Source organism: Larimichthys crocea, chromosome VI, assembly GCF_000972845.2.
Source record: "Larimichthys crocea isolate SSNF chromosome VI, L_crocea_2.0, whole genome shotgun sequence".
In the NCBI taxonomy this organism is placed as follows: Eukaryota; Metazoa; Chordata; class Actinopteri; family Sciaenidae; genus Larimichthys; species Larimichthys crocea.
The window spans coordinates 24,807,197-24,821,242 of record NC_040016.1 but is presented as its reverse complement, the minus strand read 5'-3'; the positions used below and the strand labels follow the sequence as shown (position 1 = coordinate 24,821,242).

Genomic DNA, 14,046 nt, shown 5'->3' with positions numbered 1-14,046 from the left:
TATGAAATGATAACTTATTTTGCAGTTAAATTTGCAGAAAGCAATCTGTCCAGGCCGTGCAGCTGCACATTATTACTTTTTATTAATTTCTGGTGAACCAATGTTGGAAAGAACAGTTTCATCCTTCAGTCTGAAAGAAGTCATTTGTTTTTTCTTGGTTTTGTTCCATTTATGGGATTTGTTGATAGAAATAAAGAAATAAAGAAAAATATCTAAACATTAAATAAGTTTATTCTTTATGTTCTAAACACGTCTGTGTCTGATTAACATGAATAAAGCTACACTGCTTGGAGGAAGAATAATGGAATCACTGATTAGAAATAAAATATTTAATGTTGTTGCTGTGTGACATTTCCTCCAGTGACTCGTATTTGAAAACACAGAGGTATCAGGTGTGCGTCTTTCTGACTGATAACCGGCCAGGATGTCATTAATTATCCATCACACAGTATCGGGTTGGCAGACACTTAACCTTACAGGTGTACTGATGATAAGCACACAGTCTGACAGGAAGTAGAGGATTGATAGATGGATTTATCTGTTTCATTTTTCTTTTTCTATCATTGCTATTTTGAATTTGTTGTGCTAAATCACATCACATCGTACAGAATGTTGCTTTTAATCCAGGCCCAGGTTTTGTTCTTCTTTCATCAGAGAGCGACCTCTGGTGTCTTGATGGCTGAACCTCAGCCCAAAGCGTCGGTAGCCGACGGGCTGCTGAACACACCGTTCCTGGCGTAGAAGGTGTTCTTCACCACCGACGACTTGGCACGAGATGGAGTTCTGTAATCCAGAGTGTAGTCACCTGTGGTGAAGGAAGACAAAAACTGTAGAACCACGATGATGGGTTCAACTAGTATTAGGTAAATTGCCATGAGGAGATTAAATTCAGAGAATCCTGCGGTCACCCTGGCACCAGTGTGAAGTCTGTGAAGATGTAAGTGGAGCAGACGGTGCCTTCTTACCCAGCCTCCATCCGTACTCCCAGGACGACAGCAGAGGGAAGTCAAACTTCTCCTCAGGTCTAATCTGGCCACGTCTCTGCAGGTACAGACTCCGTCCTTTGCCCTGTTTAAAGGTTTAAAATGACTTTTAACTGTATCATGTTTCAACATTTGTCAGAAATACATCTGAGATAGAGCACAGGCTTCTACAGTCATGCATACTCCGTACATGGTGCGATGAGTCCTGATAGAGAGCGTGTCTGGTCTGAGGAGAAACTGGCCTCATGAGGCAGGACGCGTTGAGGCTCCTCTCCCCTTCAGAAGAGAGCACAGGTGGAGGAGGAAGAGGTGAAGGAGGAAGAGTTGGAGGAGGAGGAGGTGAAGGATGGTCGCTCTGCTTCTCAGGTGTCCTGGTAACAGGAGGAGGAAGGACAGCCCTGGGGGATGGAGTATAAACACAAGATGTGCATCATCGATCACAAACGTTTGGATGAATTTAATGTGAATAAAGCATCTCACCGGGGGGCAGCAGGCAGACGGGGCAGCTGTGTTGGCTCTGTGCTCTTGTACCGGGGGTTGCAGCAGGACGGGTAAAGCTTGGCGTATCGGCTCTTCCAGGCCAAACGGGTCAACATCTCCTTCTGGATCTGCTCTCTGTAGCAGTTCTGGCTCTGGGTCGTCAGCAGGTATCGCATCTGCTGCAAGAAAGCTTCGTTTAGCAAGTCTGTGCACTTGATTCACTTTATGAAGACGATATTTAAAGTGCTTCAAACTGGGAGAGCTAACAAGGAAACAGACAAAAAGGATCGAGCCAAGTGCTGGAGTGACCTGATAAATCCAACTAAACTTTAAGAATGAGAGACACCAGAGAAGTGATTTAACGTGAAGAAGACTCAACATTAATGTCTCCTGTTCATGAAATACTGTTTCACATTTCATAAGGAATCAAAAGTCTTGTTCATTTTTCTCAGACCTCTTCATCCCAGGTGAATCATCAGTACAAGAAATTTCACTTTGCAAGGCGCAAGAAAAGTCCAGTTACGGGGCTTAACGACGTCTGTTATGTGCAATGACCTGAGTAACAGCGCACAAAGGTTAAAGATTACAATGTACAGGAGGAATCTGATGTGACAATCTGTATCTTAAATCAATTCACGCTGTGTTTTGTTCCCAATAAAGCATTTAAAAATCAATTCACGCTGTGTTTTGTTCCCAATAAAGCATTTAAAGGCAATGAGGGTTACACGACCAACAGAAAGTGTTTCCTGTCTTTAGCTGCCTTAAATAATGAGACCCACATGTGAAAACACTCATGTAACAACAAATGTGTGTGTGTGTGTACATCACAACACCACTACAAACAAGCTGAGCATGCAACAAGCTGCATGTGAGTATTCCTATGACAGAGATGCATTGTAAAAGTGATTAGTTTAAATAATCTTAATTTACCTTCGCTGTGTCAGATGCAGATCTGTGCTGTGAAGGATCGGCTTCTCACTGTGGAACTGAGGTGTGGATCAGGTAACGCTCTGTAACACAGGGAAACATGAGACACACACACACACACACACACACACACACACACATATTTAGTCATATTATTACATTAAGATTTCCAATATTTGAATCCACCTGGACATTTATTATTCTATTATTTTTGTGCATTACAGAAACAATATAATGTTTATTCTGTCAGGCAGTATCATATGTTTCATGTCGTATGATTCAGGAGACAAAGCCGTCACTGGACAAACACATTTAGACGAGACTTCATACCAAAACATTAATAATTTACATTTTTTAATACAAAAAAAAACAAAACAACATTTAGTCAAGCTCTCAGGAAACTATTTTTATTCCAGTGAAGCTGCAGCCGATCAAATCTGTGACAGCATCTCTCAAAATACAAGCTAGATATTCAGAAATAAATAAAACAGAACATGTTTTCAATATAAACAACTAAAAATAAAATAAAATAAATGAAATAATTGGCTGTATACACACACGGTGTGTGCACATATAGATCTATATATAAGAGAAAGTGTTGAGATTGAGAGCGAAGGTACAAAGCTCCCTTTTAAGAATGCTCTGACATCGTGTAGTCACATTTTTAATAGATAAAAACTTGTAGGCAGCCATCACCTTTATATATTATATATATTTTATATATATTTTTTGTGATGTCGTTGTTTAACTTTTTAATTTAAACTTTATTTTCATTTTTCTATATGTTATTGTTGTTTTATGTATCATGATTTTTTCCCTCTTGTTTTTATGTATTGTTTAACTTCTTTTAAACATTTTAAATTGTTTTATATTGTCTTGTCTTTTAAATGTTGTTGGTTCTTCTGCTGCTGTTATCCTGTCTGTACCTGTCTGTCAAATCACTTTATAAACTCTGTTTTTGAGTTTATAGCTTTATAAATAAATATAGTAGTAGTAGTAGTAGTGGTAGTAGTAGTATATGTATTATAATACATCTACTGAGGTTATGATAATTATTTAGTCACATTGCATCCATTATTTCTTGCATTTTCTGTTCTTATACTTTCCTTTTCAGCTATTTTTAATTAAACTAATTGTTTGATCTTACACAAATATATTTCTCTGTGACTGTGCATGCATCCTAGGTCAGTTCAGAGTTACTCTGCCTCCATCTTGTGGTCAGACTTTGTCACACGTAGTTTGCGGGAGGTGAAATATTTCTCAGATTTTACGATCCAAAATTAATATAAACTAATATAAACTAAAGGTGTATATGTGTGCCAGTGTGGGTACCGTTCTCCAGACTGCTGCCAAACTATATTGCCCAAATCCAGCACTAAAACAGGTGCTAAACTATTCTATAGTAAATATGACCCTCTAACAGGGTCAAAACCCATAAACAAACACATAAATATATGGATAATGGTGCATGGTCATATTCTGCACATGTGGTGTAAACTTAAACACCTGTTATCATATTTTAAACACAGGAACTTGTTTTATAAAAACTGTCTTTAAAGTGTCCATGACCTCTAGTGATGTGTCAAAAGGAGTCGGTTGTTATTATTCCATTATGGATGAATGTTTTATCTATCATAAACTAGGCTAATAACTCACTATATAAATAGATAAAGAGTATGAATGCAGTCTGATGTCTTCACAGAGACATGGCTGCACAGGGACACTACGGACCAGAACATCTCCGTCGATGGCTTCACACTGTCCGGGCCGACCGGGATTGTACCGGTCACATCACAACCAAAGAACAGCTCTGCAGCCCGGATGTTGACCTGCTCACCGTTGGACTCCGTCCATACTGTCTGCTGAGAGACATACCGCATGTCAGCATCGTTGTCCTGTCCATCCCTCCCTCTGCAAACCAACATCTGCCTGAAGCACCATACACACAGAGTTGTTGCATATTATTCAACTGTAAATTTGATCTTTTATATACCTTTAATACTGTATATATATTTTAAAAATATATATATAGTTTATATATATATATATTTTGTTCTTAATAGATGGTTACTTGTTTACATATGTTGTTGTTGTTTGTTTGTATACTGGAGTATTGTGACAAAAAATAATTTCCCCCTGGGAATTATTAAAGTATTTCTTATTCTGATTCTGATAAAGGATGTATTGAATAATTTAAGTGATATATGTGTAAATAAACACGTATCATAGGTCAAAACAGCTAAATTTGGCTGAATTATAAAAAGGTATAGTATAAAAATGAAGAGCCGTTTGGGAGGCGAAAGAGCCAACTCCTCTTGGTGAGCTGAGTCAAATGATCCGACTTCTTAAAAAGAACCGAACTTCCCATCACTAGAGCTGAGTCAAATGATATGACTCCCTAAAAAAGAACCGAACTTCCCATCACTAGAGCTGAGTCAAATGATCCGACTCTCTAAAAAGAACCAAACTTCCCATCACTAGAGCTGAGTCAAATGATCCAACTCCCTAAAAAGAACCAAACTTCCCATCATTAGAGCTGAGTCAAATGATCTGACTCCCTAAAAAGAACCAAACTTCCTATCATTAGAGCTGAGTCAAATGATCTGACTCCCTAAAAAGAACCGAACTTCCCATCACTAGAGCTGTCAAATGATCTGACTCCCTAAAAAAGAACCGAACTTCCCATCACTAGAGCTGAGTCAAATGATCTGACTCCCTAAATAAGAACCGAACTTCCCATCACTAGTGATGAGTCAAATGATCCGACTCTCTAAAAAGAACCAAACTTCCTATCATTAGAGCTGAGTCAAATGATATGACTCCCTAAAAAGAACCGAACTTCCTATCATTAGACCTGAGTCGAATGATCTGACTCCCTAAAAAGAACCGAACTTCCTATCACTAGAGCTGAGTCAAATGATCTGACTCCCTAAAAAAGAACCGTACTTCCCATCACTAGAGCTGTCAAATGATCCGACTCCCTAAAAAAGAACCTAACTTCCCATCACTAGAGCTGAGTCAAATGATCCGACTCCCTAAAAAAGAACCCAACTTCCCATCATATGTTTATTGTATATACTTTTTCTTAAATTTAAATTTGCCTTTACTTTTTATATTTTATGTTCTCTCTCTATCTATATATAAATGATATATTATTATAGATATAGATTTTTGTTTAATTTTAATTTATATTTTATTTTATATTTGATATTGGTGGGCGCTCCAGGACCAGGGGAAACCAATTTCGTTCATCCCTGTTTAAATGTGTTGCATGACAAATAAAACTCTCTGAATCGGAATACTAGAGCTGAGTCAATGATGATGACTCCCTAAAAGGACCGAACTTCCCATCACTAGAGCTGAGTCATGATCTGACTCTTAAAGAGAACCGAACTTCCTACATAGAGCTGAGTCAAATGATCCGACTCCCTAAAAAGAACCGAACCTCCATCAGCAGTGCCCTCACATGCCCTTTCGCTTTCTCCGTGATTCAGTTTGTCCCTTCCGTGGCTCCGGTCAGCAGCACGTTGAGCATCGAGCGGTATTCTGTAAGGTCCGAGTCCAAACTGTGAGTATCCCTTCAAAAAAACGATCAGACCTGTGAATTAGACTTTATGACAGCAGGTAAATTTAATAAAGATCAACACTGACTCGTAGTTTTTAATAATCTGGCGGATTTTTCCCGCCTTCTTCAAATGTTAGCGGTTAGCTGACGTTAGCGTGCTGCTTAGCTACATGCTAACCGGAAGATACGCACTTTTAAAACAACAGAGCGAATAAATATTAAATATGACGCTTTATTACTTTGTTCAGACTCTAATGTGATTAAAGGTTTCACTCATTACACGGACAGACGCAGCTTTAGTGTCGTGTCATGTGTGTTTAGGTCATCGTGCTGCTTTGACCCTGTGCTAAAGCTGTTAGCACAACAACAAACCGCTGTAAATATAAATAAACATAAATATTTATATGTATTTAATGTGTGACGGCACCGTGTGTCACACAGGACACGTGTTCAGGGAAGGTCACGTGATGTGCGGACCTGACCTGGCAGCAGAGTGTGATGGCGGATGTCACACACCTGTGTGTGTGTGTGTGTGTGTGTGTGTGTGTGTGTGTGTGTGTCCTTTAAATGTCTGAATCACAGGTAACTCAGGTGAATCAGTGTTCTGGTTCTGAGCCTCAGGCTGACTGACCTCTGCGTCTGTTTGAGGTCACAAAGTAAATAAATGTCTCATCTCAAAGTCAGATCTTCATTTTTACAATATAAAGTTATTTCTGGCCTGATAGGATTACAGACACTTTTTTTATGGTTGAAATTAATTAGTTTTTATTTTACTGTCACTGGTTTTATTTCTACGTGTGTATATAGTGTGAAAATAGGATATCTTATAGTGCTCCCCAACCCCCGGGCAATCAGTACCAGGCCCCACAAGAATTAATTAGTTATTTCTGTTTTATTTATTATCTAAGTCTCCCGCAAGTGAGGAGAATACGGTCATTTCGAAATAAAAAAACGTTTCAAAATAAAAGACCGCTCGACTTAGACTGGGACTATAATAAAAGGGGACTTACTACTTCATCCACAGTTGGTAGGAGAAGAAGAAAATATTAAGTATAAATGTAAATTACAAAAGATAATTAATTGTGCGAGGTAGTTGTTAATTATTTTTGGGTTGATAATTTTTAATTGACTCATCGGATTTCACATTTGACCGGTCCGCAGTTAGGAAAAGGTTGGGGACCACTTGTTTTCTTGCAGTCACTCACTATCTCACTTACCTTTTGGGAGCTGCTGTAACAAAAACTATTTCCCTGCGGGGATTAATAAAGTATTTCTGATTCTGACATAACAAAACATTTGAACTAGTGATGCACGATATGAAAAATTTCAACCGATAACTTCAACTTCATATTTCAACCCGTACGGGTGACAGCGTGACGCGCATGCACAGTACAGACGAGGAAGCATCGATCCTGACATGTGGCACACCAACATGACGGAGAGAGAAACTCGGCTAAAAGCTCTACCAAGCACCGCTACCCAAAGGAAACACAATTCAATCCCCAAGCAATTATCTGGGCATGTAACAAAAAACACGAGAACGGAGCATGTCCACTTTAGTGCTTCTAATTTCACCACTTGAACCGAAACACACAAACGTTGCGTGAAAGCAGAGACTGATGACAAAGATATAAGACGGCAAGCAGAAGAAAAAAAAAACGTTGTTTGTTTTGTGTCAGAAGTTTTATTCTAGCGAAAAAACGCTGATGTCTCCAGCTGTGTCTGCAAACAATGTCCCCAATTTTATTAATTTATCGGATCTTTCTATCGGTTAAAATGAACCGGGTCGATTAAAAAAAAATGACGTAATTACTCCCCATATCGGCCGATGAATGTCGTACGTCCCTATTTATAATATAAAGTTATTTCTGGCCTGCTAGGTTTGCAGACACTGTGTGGCTTTTTTTGTAGATGTGACACAGAATATGACTTTCTGAATGATTTATTAAAGAGTGACACGTGTTTAAACTGAAATGTTCAGACTTTGCATTACTCATAATAAGTCGTGTTCAAAATGAACGTGAGGTTCAGATGTGTATCAACTTCATGCAAGTTTAACGTGTTCATACAGTTTGTTCTTTGTCTGACTCCAGATGTGAAAGAAAGGAAGAACTGGTTTTTAGATTTGTTCACGCCTGATTTGGTTTAGATCTGGTTACATTGTCTTTCTTTGGTTCAGTTCAGCTCTCCTTCATTCACAATCACTGTATATGATCTATCATTCATATAATAATTTGCATCTGGATTAAATCAGACAGTAATATCTTATTTTTGTCTTGATTTAAAAAAAAAAAAAAAAAAAAAAAACATTATTGAAATAAAACTTGAAACCAACAGACGATGTTCTGTAAATAATATGTATCGATGCAGAAGGCTAGAAAGGCGTAATATATTGTGTAATAATAACCCCAAAAAAGTCATTATTCGTTTAATCAAAGGTCATTGTAACTGATAATAGTGAAATACTGATGTACTGTGATATTTTCTAGTGTGACGGTGTCGTACCTTTACAACCATACGGTCAGTGTCGATCGTTGAGTGAGAAGAAATTGTGGTACGAAAATGCCAAAGGAGGTTACCGTTCAGTTCATAATGCAATTATTGTTTTCACAACTCCAGAATATTGATCTTTGTATCAGCTTCAGACGTCCAGTATCAGTCGGACTGTAGTGCTTTGATAGGCAGAGGCGTGAGCTGGTGGAAATGTCAGCGAGAGGATCTCTTCAACAATGTGAGGATAAATAAATCCACAGTCCGTTTGTCTTTAAAATGAACGTGAGGTAAATGTCCATCAGACTGCAGCGTGACTTGCAGTGAGAGTCCAGTCTGTGGATGTTGGAGGGAGTCACTGACTGCACAGAATTGTATTAAGGTTCATTTGTGTCTCTTTTCTCCTCCTAGTGATCCATCATGTCTCTGGCGAAGCCCATGATGAGAGGGATGCTGGCCAAGCGTCTGAGGCTCCATCTGCCCCTCGCTTTCGTCGTCTCCTTCTCGTCTGCATTGGCGTTCAATGTAAGAGTAAAGATAGACCTGATGATTTACCGGATATGCAGCATGTTGAACAATGTCTGACAAAGTCAATGATGGTGGATGTTTCTAATGTTTGTCCGTGCACATATGAGGCGACACAGTAGAGAGAAATGTAACACCACCAGTCGTGCATGGACGTGCTTTAGCGGTCTGTCTTTGTAAACGTGCACACATCAGTTCAGAATATCTGCACCGTGTATTAAGGCAAAGAGCTTTAAAGCATCGACTCAGTCATAGTTAACCAGCTGTTCCTGCGATATTAGTCACCGTGTTCTTCAGACGAATTTCAAACTTGGCTGACAGTCAATAAAAAAATTGTCTTCTTGTTAAGAATAAACCTGCCTTCTCCATGAACTGTCTCTAACTATGCTGCTGTATTTTTAAAATCTGACTTTGTTCTTCACAGTTACTCATCGCACAGCCCAGGAAACGGGCCTACGCTGAGTTCTACAAGAACTACGACAGCGTCAAAGACTTCAACGCCATGAGGGAAGCCGGCATCTTCGAGAGCGTGCGGCCCATTGAGAAGTAAACCCACTGTGAGTCTTCTCATGGATCACAGAACATCTGTCACAGATGTTTGTCACTGCGAAACATTAAGAACATCTAGATCACTTTTTTAATCTTGTTGTTTCTTCCTCCAGCTCCTCCTCCGCTGCGTTCATTCCTGCTCTGAGGATGAAGTTCCCGCTCATCCATTGGATGTTATTTACTGGTTAGACGTGAACATCACTATGCTGCTTGTTCCTCTAAATAAAATATTCTATTCATGTTGGAGCCTCTGTCTTTGTGATTTCAATATAACCTGCTGTTGTAATAGATTACAATGCCTATTTTAGATGATTTACTCTGAATCTACTTGGTCCTGATAGTGTCAAATATTTGTTACATCAAGCAGTTTTTTAAAACTTTAAATGGTTTTTGGTTGTGAGAGAAGTAGAAATATTCAGTCTGAGTATTCAAGACAAATAGACAGATACATACATACATACATACAAAGTAGGTTAGTTTTGCTAAAAATAACATTAACATTTTACTCATAGAACACTTTTCTATTAAACTCATCAGCAAGAAGCTAAAGGCAATTCCTTTTAAAATAAATTCCTAAATTTATTGTAACATTTAAGGAAATCTATTTACAGGAATTGAATATAATAAGCATAACTGTTCATTTGTGTAGACTAACCTGAAAATTAGAATTATGTTTTCATTACCTTAGATTGAATCTTTTATATCCTCAGAGGGAGCGGATCCTCTTCCACAGCATGTTGAGTACGGTAGCCCAGAATGGACAAGCCAAACATTTGCTGTAGATGCACAAGTTTCACAGCCACTGTACTTTATCCTATATGCTTGAACCACTAGATGCCACTAAATCCTACACACTGCACCTTTATGTTTCTTGCAGAATCAGAAATCAGGAATACTGAGTCTTCATTTTCTTGCATTGTGGGACAGCAGTGTTCACAGATTAGATAGATAGACGACTTTATTAATCCCCGAAGGGAAATTAGGTCGTCATTGCAGTCTGGTATATTTGAATGCAATGAAAATACAACAATAAAAAACTGAGGTAGAAATTTTGAGATTGCAGAGTGGGCTGTTGCCGGGGGTCTTAGCATGTTAGCATTATCATGTTACCAATTAGCATGTATTTAATTCTTAATGGCTAATGTTAATTGCTAGCACGTCAGCGCATTTTAGCATTGGCCGCTAATGTTAGCAATTAGCATGTCTTTACAGCTAACGTGCTAGCTGCTCTGTTGTCTCTGTCATTTTAGACAGACGAGTTCAAATTAAGTGCCAATAACTGCTAAAATGGCTGCTGGGCTTCTGCCTGCCGGCCCTAATCAGCAGAGCAGTTACTGCACCTGTTAGAATGTCAGTTGGAAATGCTGACAGAGAGAGAGAGAAAATGCTGAGACCACCCCTCGAACAGGAAGGATTTCTGGCCAAACCGTGTTTCCAATCATTGAACCGAAATCACTGGGAGCATCCTGAGCCCTTCCTGAACGTCTACATAGTTATTTTGTGTTGATAAAGTGAAGAAATGTGACCTTTAGAGCGATTCAAAGAAGCGTTACTTCTGCTTTCCTCCAGAAATGTTCCCGCCTTTTTAACATGGCAGTCTATGGGGCTGTGGATGGGTGTTGCTCACGCATCTTTGTGTGTTACGCCAAAACTATAAGGCTGACAGCTTTAGCAGACGAATGTGAGTGAGAAGACAAATTTTCCTACGTTTCTATGTATAAATCATGTCTGTAGTGGGGCATTTGAGGCCACGGTAGTCGAATACGTTTTATTTTTTCACTGATTTTTCTCTCTGCTCCTCACTCTAGCTGATGATGTCATCCACTCTAGCTCAAACATTCCGCCACATACACACCTATTATAAACCCAGAAATCTGAGTAAAAACCTGCTCAACTTTAAGCCTTGATAGTTTAGAAACGGTAAAAGCTGTCGATGAGTGAAGTGAATCCCTGAAGAGAAGGCAAGAGTACCTACATTTATTTTTTTGACCTCTTATGATAGGACAGCTGAAGATAGACAGGAAGCAGAGAGAGAGGGAGTGACACACAGTAAATGGTCGTCCAATGCGGGATTCGAACCGGGGCCAGCTGCGGCGAGGACTGTGGCCTCCACACGGGGCGGCCGCTTAACCCACTACGCTACCAACCGCTCCAAGAGTACCTACATTTTAAAGTATGTCTGTGTATATATGTCTATATATGTCTTTGTATATATGTCAGTGTATATATGACTATGTATATATGTCTAGTATATATGTCTATGTATATATGTCTATGTATATATGTCTAGTATATATGTCTATGTATATATGTCTGTGTATATATGTCTGTGTATATATGTCTATGTATATATGTCTGTGTATATATGTCTGTATATTATGTCTGCGTATATATGTCTATGTATATTATGTCTGTGTCTATGTATATATGTCTGTGTATATGTATATATGTGTGTGTATATATGTCTGTATATGTGTCTGTGTGTATATATATATATATGTATACATGTCTGTGTATATATGTCTGTGTATATATGTCTGTGTATACATGTCTGTGTATATATGGCTATGTATATATGTCTGTGTCTATGTATATATGTCTGTGTATATGTATATATGTGTGTGTATATATGTCTATTGTACATGTCTGTGTATATATGTCTATTGTACATGTCTGTGTATATATGTCTGTGTATACATGTCTATGTATATATGTCTGTGTATATATGTCTGTATATTATGTCTGCGTATATATGTGTGTGTATATATGTCTATTGTACATGTCTGTGTATATATGTCTATGCTGTGAGTGTGTGCGGCGCCCCCTCCTGCTCGAGCCCCGCCCCTGCAGTCTTTGTTCGGCCCGCCTCCCTCCCTCCTCCCGCCTCCTCCCTCCCTCTGCTCCCTCCTCCTCCCCTCCCTCCTCCCCTCTGCTCCCTCCTCCCTCCTCCCCTCTGCTCCCTCCTCCCTCCTCCCCTCCCCTCTCTCTCTTCTTCCTGGTTTGTTCGGATGTCACCGCCGTGACGAGCGGAGCAGGTTCAAGAACAAGTCCAAAGTTTACCGGGACACAAGGAGGAGAAGGGGAAGGAGAAGGGGAAGGAGCAGGAGGAGGATGAGGCGGACGGCGAGGACCCGGCAGCTGGGTGAAGTCGGTGCTCGGTGTACCCGTCGTGTTGTAAAATGATTACCGGACGCTGCTGTGTGTTTTCCGCGGTTACCGGGCGGCTAGCCAGTTAGCGAGCTAGCAGCCGTTAGTGCTAGCTTCGAGACGTTGACGAGCTCGGCGAGACACACCGAGACACACCGAGACACACCGAGAGGACCACAGACACACCGAGAGGACTTGTTCTTCCTGAGACACACCGTCAACATGGAGAGCAAGGACAAGGTGCAGATGAGGAATCACCCGCGCAGGTAACGCCGAGCTAAGAGGAGATGTTTGATCTGAAGCTACAGGACACACTGTTAATGCCACACTGTTAATGCCACACTGTTACTGCCACACTGTTACTGCCACACTGTTAATGCCACACTGTTAAAGACACACTGTTAATGCCACACTGTTAAAGCCACACTGTTAAAGACACACTGTTAATGCCACACTGTTAAAGACACACTGTTACTGCCACACTGTTAATGCCACACTATTAATGCCACACTGTTACTGCCACACTGTTACTGCCACACTATTAATGCCACACTGTTACTGCCACACTGTTAAAGACACACTGTAAATGCCACACTGTTAAAGACACACTGTAAATGCCACACTGTTAAAGCCACACTGTTAAAGCCACACTGTTAAAGCCACACTGTTAAAGCCACACTGTTAAAGACACACTGTTAAAGACACACTGTTACTGCCACACTGTTAAAGACACACTGTTAAAGACACACTGTTAAAGACACACTGTTAATGCCACACTGCTAATGCCACACTGTTACTGCCACACTGTTACTGCCACACTGTTAAAGCCACACTGTAAATGACACACAGTTAATGACACACAGTTAATGACACACAGTTAATGACACACAGTTAATGCCACACTGTTACTGCCACACTGTTAATGCCACACTGCTAATGCCACATTGTTAAAGACACACTGTTAATGCCACACTGTTAATGCCACACTGTTAATGCCACACTGTTAATGCCACACTGTAAATGCCACACTGTTAATGCCACACTGTAAATGCCACACAGTTAATGCCACACAGTTAATGCCACACTGTTAAAGACACACTGTTAAAGACACACTGTTACTGCCACACTGTTACTGCCACACTGTTACTGCCACACTGTTAACGCCACACTGTTAACGCCACACTGTAAATGCCACACTGTTAAAGACACACTATTAATGACATACTATTAATGACACACTGTTAATGACGATTAATTAATGAGAGACTCAAGCTCTGACTCCAGGTCCAAAAAATAGGTAAACACCAATATAGAATTATTAAACCATCATCAGTGAGTGTATGTATGTGTATGTATGTGTGTGTATGTGTGTATATATAT

At 39.8% G+C, this 14,046-nt stretch overlaps 3 protein-coding genes across 5 annotated transcripts in view; 2 read left to right on the top strand and 1 right to left on the bottom strand.

The window, feature by feature from the left end:
- Positions 1–345: 345 nt before the first annotated feature.
- Positions 346–8,848, bottom strand: LOC113745862 (protein ATP6V1FNB-like). Of its 3 annotated transcripts, none has more exons than XM_027279351.1 (6): positions 8,461–8,848; positions 2,394–2,473; positions 1,464–1,639; positions 1,174–1,381; positions 966–1,068; positions 346–805 (listed from the first exon to the last, which is right to left on the bottom strand). In XM_027279351.1, exons 3-6 carry the CDS (start codon positions 1,637–1,639, stop codon positions 687–689), a joined length of 606 nt encoding a protein of 201 aa, XP_027135152.1. In that variant the 5' UTR covers positions 2,394–2,473; positions 8,461–8,848; the 3' UTR covers positions 346–686. The 3 variants fall into 3 exon arrangements, with proteins under 3 accessions (XP_027135152.1, XP_027135153.1, XP_027135151.1); XM_027279352.1 differs by having other exon boundaries at positions 1,464–1,642; positions 8,461–8,476; XM_027279350.1 differs by lacking the exon at positions 8,461–8,848 and adding an exon at positions 4,122–4,152.
- Positions 5,914–9,765, top strand: cox6c (cytochrome c oxidase subunit 6C). The gene is made up of 4 exons (XM_027279353.1): positions 5,914–5,958; positions 8,857–8,970; positions 9,395–9,527; positions 9,633–9,765. The coding sequence occupies exons 2-3, from the start codon at positions 8,866–8,868 to the stop codon at positions 9,518–9,520; spliced, it is 231 nt and encodes a 76-aa protein (XP_027135154.1). The 5' UTR covers positions 5,914–5,958; positions 8,857–8,865; the 3' UTR covers positions 9,521–9,527; positions 9,633–9,765.
- Positions 9,766–12,490: 2,725 nt separating this feature from the next.
- Positions 12,491–14,046, top strand: part of LOC104938909 (serine/threonine-protein kinase 4) — a 32,312-nt gene continuing 30,756 nt past the window's right edge. The window contains exon 1 of the mRNA XM_027279343.1: positions 12,491–12,932. Coding sequence (XP_027135144.1) covers positions 12,889–12,932 — 44 coding nt within the window. The 5' untranslated portion in view covers positions 12,491–12,888. The remainder of the gene's footprint in view (positions 12,933–14,046) is intronic.

Bases quoted from the DNA above. Each gene is read 5' to 3' on its own strand.
- LOC113745862 (XM_027279351.1), bottom strand. From the start codon at position 1,639: ATGCGATACCTGCTGACGACCCAGAGCCAGAACTGCTACAGAGAGCAG. The intron at 1,382-1,463 runs GTGAGATGCTTT...TCCATCCCCCAG, and splicing joins CGTCTGCCTGCTGCCCCCCG to GGCTGTCCTTCCTCCTCCTG. The intron at 1,069-1,173 runs GTACGGAGTATG...ACCTTTAAACAG, and splicing joins ATCAGGACTCATCGCACCAT to GGCAAAGGACGGAGTCTGTA.
- cox6c (XM_027279353.1), top strand. From the start codon at position 8,866: ATGTCTCTGGCGAAGCCCATGATGAGAGGGATGCTGGCCAAGCGTCTG. The intron at 8,971-9,394 runs GTAAGAGTAAAG...TGTTCTTCACAG, and splicing joins CGTCTGCATTGGCGTTCAAT to TTACTCATCGCACAGCCCAG.